This window comes from Chanos chanos, chromosome 13, assembly GCF_902362185.1.
Source record: "Chanos chanos chromosome 13, fChaCha1.1, whole genome shotgun sequence".
NCBI lineage: Eukaryota > Metazoa > Chordata > Actinopteri > Gonorynchiformes > Chanidae > Chanos > Chanos chanos.
In genome coordinates, this window is record NC_044507.1 from 1,995,001 (window position 1) to 2,002,500 (window position 7,500).

The 7,500-nt window shown below is 46.6% G+C and overlaps 1 protein-coding gene across 1 annotated transcript in view; it reads left to right on the forward strand.

Annotated features, from left to right (window-relative positions):
- shank3a (SH3 and multiple ankyrin repeat domains 3a) overlaps positions 1-7,500 on the forward strand; it is a 157,752-nt gene that overhangs the window by 30,298 nt on the left and 119,954 nt on the right. Inside the window, 1 exon segment of the mRNA XM_030789868.1 lies at positions 2,396-2,467. Within this exon segment, the coding sequence (XP_030645728.1) occupies positions 2,396-2,467 (72 nt within the window).

The window sequence follows — 7,500 nt, forward strand, 5'->3', positions numbered from 1 at the left end:
TCACACCCTAACACACACTCACACCCTAACACCCACACCCTAACACACACCCACACCCTAACACACACCCACACCCTAACACCCAGCCTAACACACACTCACACCCTAACACACACCCACACCCTAACACCCAGCCTAGCACACACCCACACCCTAACACACACCCACACCTTAACACACACTCACACCCTAACACCCAGCCTAACACACACCCACACCCTAACACCCAGCCTAACACACACCCACACCCTAACACACACCCACACCCTAACACCCAGCCTAGCACACACTCACACCCTAACACACACCCACACCCTAACACCCACACCTTAACACACACTCACACCCTAACACCCACACCTTAACACACACACACACCCTAACACCCAGCCTAGCACACACCCACACCCTAACACACACCCACACCCTAACACCCAGCCTAACACACACCCACACCCTAACACCCAGCCTAGCACACACCCACACCCTAACACACACCCACACCCTAACACCCAGCCTAGCACACACCCACACCCTAACACACACTCACACCCTAACACACACCCACACCCTAACACACACTCACACCCTAACACACACCCACACCCTAACACCCAGCGTAACACACACCCACACCCTAACACACACCCACACCCTAACACCCAGCCTAACACACACCCACACCCTAACACCCAGCCTAGCACACACCCACACCCTAACACACACCCACACCCTAACACCCAGCCTAACACACACCCACACCCTGACACCCAGCCTAACACACACCCACACCCTGACACCCAGCCTAACACACACCCACACCTTAACACCCAGCATAACACACAACTACACCCTAACACACAACCACAACCTAACATACACCCACACCCTAACACCCAGCATAACACACAACTACACCCTAACACACAACCACAACCTAACATACACCCACACCCTAACACCCAGCCTAACACACACCCACACCTTAACACACACCCACAAACCCACACCCTAACACCCAGCCTAACACACAACCACACCCGCACCCTAACACACACCCACACCCTAACTCCCAGCCTAACACACACCCACACCCTAACACCCAGCCTAACACACACCCACACCCTAACACACACCCACACCCTAACACCCAGCCTAACACACACCCACACCTTAACACACACCCACACCCTAACACACAAGCACAACCTAACACCCAGCCTAACACACACCCACACCCTAACACCCAGCCTAACACACACCCACACCCTAACACCCAGCCTAACACACACCCACACCTTAACACCCAGCATAACACACACCCACACCTTAACACACAACCACAACCTAACATACACCCACACCCTAACACCCAGCATAACACACAACTACACCCTAACACACAACCACAACCTAACATACACCCACACCCTAACACCCAGCCTAACACACACCCACACCTTAACACACACCCACACCCTGACACCCAGCCTAACACAAACCCACACCCTAACACCCAGCCTAACACACAACCACACCCGCACCCTAACACACACCCACACCCTAACACCCAGCCTAACACACACCCACACCCTAACACCCACCCTAACACACACCCACACCCTAACACACACCCACACCCTAACACACACCCACAGCCTAACATCCAGGCTGACACACACCCAGCCTAACACACACCCACACCCTAACACCCAGCCTAACACACACCCACACCTTAACACCCAGCCTAACACACAACCACACCCTAACACACACCAACACCCAACACCCAGCCTAACACACACCCAGCCTAACACCCAGCCTAACACACAACCCACACCTTAACACCCAGAATAACACACACCCACACCCTAACACACACCCACACCTTAACACACACCCTAACACACACCCAACACCCAGCCTAACACACACCAAACACACACTCTAACACACACCCACACCTTAACACACACCCTAACACACACCCAACACCAAGCCTAACACACACCAAACACACACCCTAACACACACCCAACACCCAGCATAACACACACCCAACACCCAGCATAACACACACCCACACCCAGTCTAACACCCTGTCTGTCATCACAGGGTCCAGCTCTGATTGTCTGATGCAGACTGTTCTTTCTCATTTATTTTTCAGACAGATGACTGGTGTGTTCATTCATTTGAATGAGACTCTTTCCATAGTTACTGAAAACATTTAAGACTTTTTTTTCCTCAGTTGGTTAGCATGTCTTGTTATTGACAGTAAAGACATGATGAGTTTTCATCGGCTTGTCAGTGTGTGTGGTTTGGTTTGAGTTGTAGACAGTGTGTTTTGACATTCAGTTTACAGTGAGGTTCTCTTCTCTTTTACTCTTTTGAACAGTTTCGCTATAAGAGGAGAGTATACACACAAAGTCATCTGGATGACAAACAGCTTTCAAAGCTCCACACAAAGGTAAGGGAATGTGTAGTTACACACACACACACACACACACACACACACCGTACACATGCTGCAAACACACACACACACACAAACACACCGTACACAAGCTGCAAACACACACACACACACACACACACACACTGTACACATGCTGTATACATGCTGCAAACACACACACAAACACAAACACACACACACACACACACACCGTACACATGCTGCAAACACACACACACACACTGTGCACATGCTGCAAACACAAACACACACACACACACACACACATGCACGCGCTGGGTCTAAGTGAACAATCAATGTGTTGTTTCTGATAAAAGTTTTGTGTGTAGAATTGGGCTGTCACTTCTGGAGGTTGTGTGTGTGTTTCTTTTGGTTAGCAGTGAATTTAGGCGCAGAGGCAGCTGAAGGTCTGGAGGCAGCTTTGCAGATGCAGGGCTCCTCTAACTGATCAGTTAAGAAGAGTTAGAACAAAAGGCGTTTCAGCCTGTAAATCAGGGTTTTGCAGAGATAGTATGGCAAGTGTATCATTTGTACAGTTTCATTTGTGCTATCTACATATTTTATGTGAAGTTTTGTTTTTAAAGAGTTCATGTAAAGTCATGTTTACAGTTTTAAATATTAGTGTGAGTGGTTGTGAAGTTTGTATAATGCTGTTCTGTAACATTTACATAACATTTCTCTGTGTAGTGTGTGTTCAAAATGTAGGTTTTGGGACAGAGTTAAGGTAAAGGTCAGGGTGGACGCTAGGGTTCGGATTTGGGTGAAAGTGAGGGTTTTATGGTTGGGATTAAGGTTAGGTTGGGATTAGCGAAGAGTTTAATTTTATTTTCTTATTCATTCTTATTCATTTATTTATTTTTCTGCAAAAGTAAATAAAAGTATAAGAACAACAAAAACAAACTTGTCATCAGTGTGTGTTCTCACACTGTGCTGATTCCCTCTGTGAGCTCCTGACCACGCTTTTAGTTTAAGCTTCTGCCGAAGCCAGATTTTGGATGGCAGTGTCTTTCAGGATTTTAAGGGACAGTGATGTTTGTTGGTGTTTAAGGAACAGTAATGTTTGCTGGTGTTTAAGGAACTGTAATGTTTGCTGGTGTTTCAGGAACAGTAATGTTTGCTGGTGTTTAAGGAACAGTAATGTTTGTTGGTGTTTCAGGAACAGTAATGTTTGCTGGTGTTTAGGGAACAGTAATGTTTGTTGGTGTTTAAGGAACAATAATGTTTGATGGTGTTTAAGGAACAGTAATGTTTGCTGGTGTTTAAGGAACAGTAATGTTTGTTGGTGTTTCAGGAACAGTAATGTTTGCTGGTGTTTAGGGAACAGTAATGTTTGCTGGTGTTTAAGGAACAGTGATGTTTGCTGGTGTTTAAGGAACAGTGATGTTTGCTGGTGTTTAAGGAACAGTAATATTTGCTGGTGTTTAAGGAACAGTAATATTTGCTGGTGTTTAGGGAACAGTAATGTTTGCCGGTGTTTCAGGAACAGTAATGTTTGCTGGTGTTTAAGGAACAGTGATGTTTGCTGGTGTTTAAGGAACAGTAATATTTGCTGGTGTTTAAGGAACAGTAATATTTGCTGGTGTTTAAGGAACAGTAATGTTTGTTGGTGTTTAGGGAACAGTAATGTTTGCTGGTGTTTAGGGAACAGTAATGTTTGTTGGTGTTTCAGGAACTGTAATGTTTGATGGTGTTTAAGGAACAGTAATGTTTGATGGTGTTTAGGGAACAGTAATGTTTGCCGGTGTTTAAGGAACTGTAATGTTTGCCGGTGTTTAAGGAACAGTAATGTTTGCTGGTGTTTAAGGAACAGTAATGTTTGTTGGTGTTTAGGGAACAGTAATGTTTGTTGGTGTTTAAGGAACTGTAATGTTTGCTGGGCCTTTGTAATGATGGTGTTCTGCATTTCCTGTCATCTGGATCGCTTGGCTCCCTGAGCTGTGCCCATTATGACATCATAATGATGAGTGAATTCATTTTAATCTGTTCGCTGAGATTGACTCGCCAGTGAGCGTGTCAGTGAAGTGACCTCACTCACTCTGGGATTCCTCAGGGGGTGTGACCTGGGTCAGACTGTGAGGAACATAAGAGTGGGTGAGGTTTCCTGGACGACCACTTAAGCACTAGATCGGTTTAACGCATTACTACTTCAGTTACAGTCAGAATGGGCATTTTCTCTTTTGTTAGCCACAGCTAAGAGTGGCAGTAAGTGTATGGGTTAGAGCAAGTGCTCACCTGCTCTGGAACTGGTGTGTGTGTGTGTGTGTGTGTGTGTGTGTGTGTGTGTGAGAGTGTGTGTGTGTGTGTGTCAGAGGACAAAAAGCAACACATCACCTCTCAGTCTCGTTCCTGTGGGAGTCTGTTCACACTGGCTGTGAGCCCAGCCCAGTCACACAGGGGGTCGGAAGACGAAGGTGTGACTGGGTGCTAAAGATTTGGATCTGGTCTCATTCTGAATGAGAAAGTGTGAACTCACAGATCGGTTTGTGAGTTGAGTTGTTGTATAGATGATGTATTCTAAAAAGCCTGAGGCGGTTTGGCGTTCTGTCAAACGACAGCTCTTACACTGCATAATTACCACTCATTTCATAACACAGCAACAAGGCACTTTCACGTGTTAGGAAAAACAGCTCTCCTGTTAAAGTGAGAAACAAACTCGCGTCACACTCTTCCACGTTCAGATGACTACCAGACGTCCTGCTATAGTGATCCTAATAATTATCAGTGTTGAGTTTATATGGAAATCACAGTCCACTGATGATGTGAGTAGACAAGGCCTGGAGCAGACCAAACGCACACTGGAGAGGAAAGATGCAGCTCTCTGCTCTGTTACAGTAGAGTTCTAGAATGGTTGAGTGATAGCTGATAGGGCAACTGGAGCGTACCATCACTAGATACAGCGGGGGGAACGAGGACAGGGTGGGGTGGGGGTTTATGAGGAGATCATGCTGATAAATGGATGATTCCATTAAGAGCTAATCCTCTTACATTATTGACATACTGTTTTTCATTTGATGAATTGACCTCCCCCTTTGGGCACACACACATGCGTGCACACACACACACACAGGGCTCTGTGGGTTGGCAGCTGAGTGCTGTGTGCAGTGATGTGTGTTAAGGTCAGACATTAGCCTACTTTAGACACTCTTCTCACTCACCATGGAGAGGAAAGCTGGCAGCTCTCTCTCTCTGTCTCTTTCTTTCTCTCTCTCTCTCTCTCTCTCTCTCTCTCTCTCTGTCTCTTTCTTTCTCTCTCTCTCTGTCTCTTTCTCTCTCTCTCTCTCTCTCTCTCAGAGTTTACTGGTTTTATCTAATGTGTGTGTGTTTACTTTTCATGTGTGTGTGCATGCACATGCGCACATGTACATGCATGTGTGTGCATGCGCATGTGTTGGTGTAAGTTTGTGTGTATGTGGGCATGCGCGCACGTGTATGCGTGTGTGTGCGGGCGCGCGCACGCGTGTGTGTTGGTCATGTGATGGACAGATGTTGAAAGGAGATCTTTCTTGTGCCCAGACAAAAGCATCTCAGACCTCAGGCCTTTACTCTATATGTGTCTGTTAGTCTGATATATGTGTGTGTGTGCATGAGTGTGTTTGTGTGTGTATATGTAAGTATGTAAGAGAGCATTATGCCAATCCAAACCATAACCATGGACTTTCAGTGATATGACTTACTGCTATAACAGAGAGAGAGAGAGAGAGAGAGAGAGAGAGAGAGGGCTGGCTGCAGGGTGCAATGACTGAGGGAGCATTTGAGATTCGCGAGGGGGCCAACTTTTTCTAGTGTTAGATTGGTCTGAGTTACCGTAATGCAGACTTGGATGGACATAATAAAATTTAACAATGCAGAGAGAGGTCAGAATTTCACTCACCCTAATGCCTATTTGATGCAAGGAACTCAATTACATCAATTATGGCAGACATGTACAATCGCTTTTTCTCCAGCTGTCCAGCGTTCACTGACGTTTAGACCTCACTTCCTGTTGCTCTATGTTTGTTTTTTCTTCCTTCTGAAGAGTGTCATGCGTTGTATATGCTCTTCGGAGGATGCATGTCATCACATGCCACCAGTTATTGTAGCCTGGTAGCACAAAAGCCTTATCCGCGCCAGGGCTAAACCTTGGGTCGGAGAAGCAGAACACTGTATCCAAAGACACTGAGTGTTCTAACCACTCCCCTCCCCGAATACCACTGTTTGTGACACGCTCGGTTATTGCCACCAAAATTCTGCAATGGATAAGGCTGGAGACAGACCTGGCTTGGGTACTCTGTTCCGTGGTCATCCATGGGAACACGCTGAGAGGTGGAGGAGGCGCTGCTAGCTGAACCGGCGCTCGGCTGAACCGAGCGGTTTTTATTTGAGGAGGCTGCTGCACTGTACCAAGAAACAGCAGCAGAGGTGTTGGACTTGTTAAGCCATTTTCTGATATCCATTGTAAGATTCGCCAAACAGCGCCATTCCTCTCACTGGGCATCGGCGCCAAACACGCGCTCAACAATAAATTCGACACATCAGTCAAAACCACTCCCCCGAATGTTTATTTTACAGGTTGGCTGCCTATTAACCCCCCCCCCCCCCCCCCCCAAACAAAAACGACAAGTTTTTCCCAAGCACTAACCGCGCGTTTGTGCTAGCAGGCGGTGGCCCAGGCACAAACATAATGTGTACAGTTAGACAGTTTGTGTGTGAGAGTGTGTGTGTGTGTGAGTGTGTGTGTGTGTGAGTGTGTGTGTGTGTGTGCTAGCAGGCAGTGGCAGTGTACAGTTAGGCAGCTGACCCACTGCTTCCTCTGTCAGGACAGGCAGATAGATTGATGTCCACTACTTCTGTTGGGTTTCTGAAAGCAGATAGGTTATGAGAATGAATGTGTGTGTGCATTAGGGTTGTGTATACACTAGGTTATGAGAATGATTGTGTGTGTGCATTAGGGTTGTGTATATACACTAGGTTGCGAGAATGGTTTTGTGTGTGTGTGTGTGTGTGTGTTTATGCATTGGGATTGTGTATACACTGTCAGTAACAGG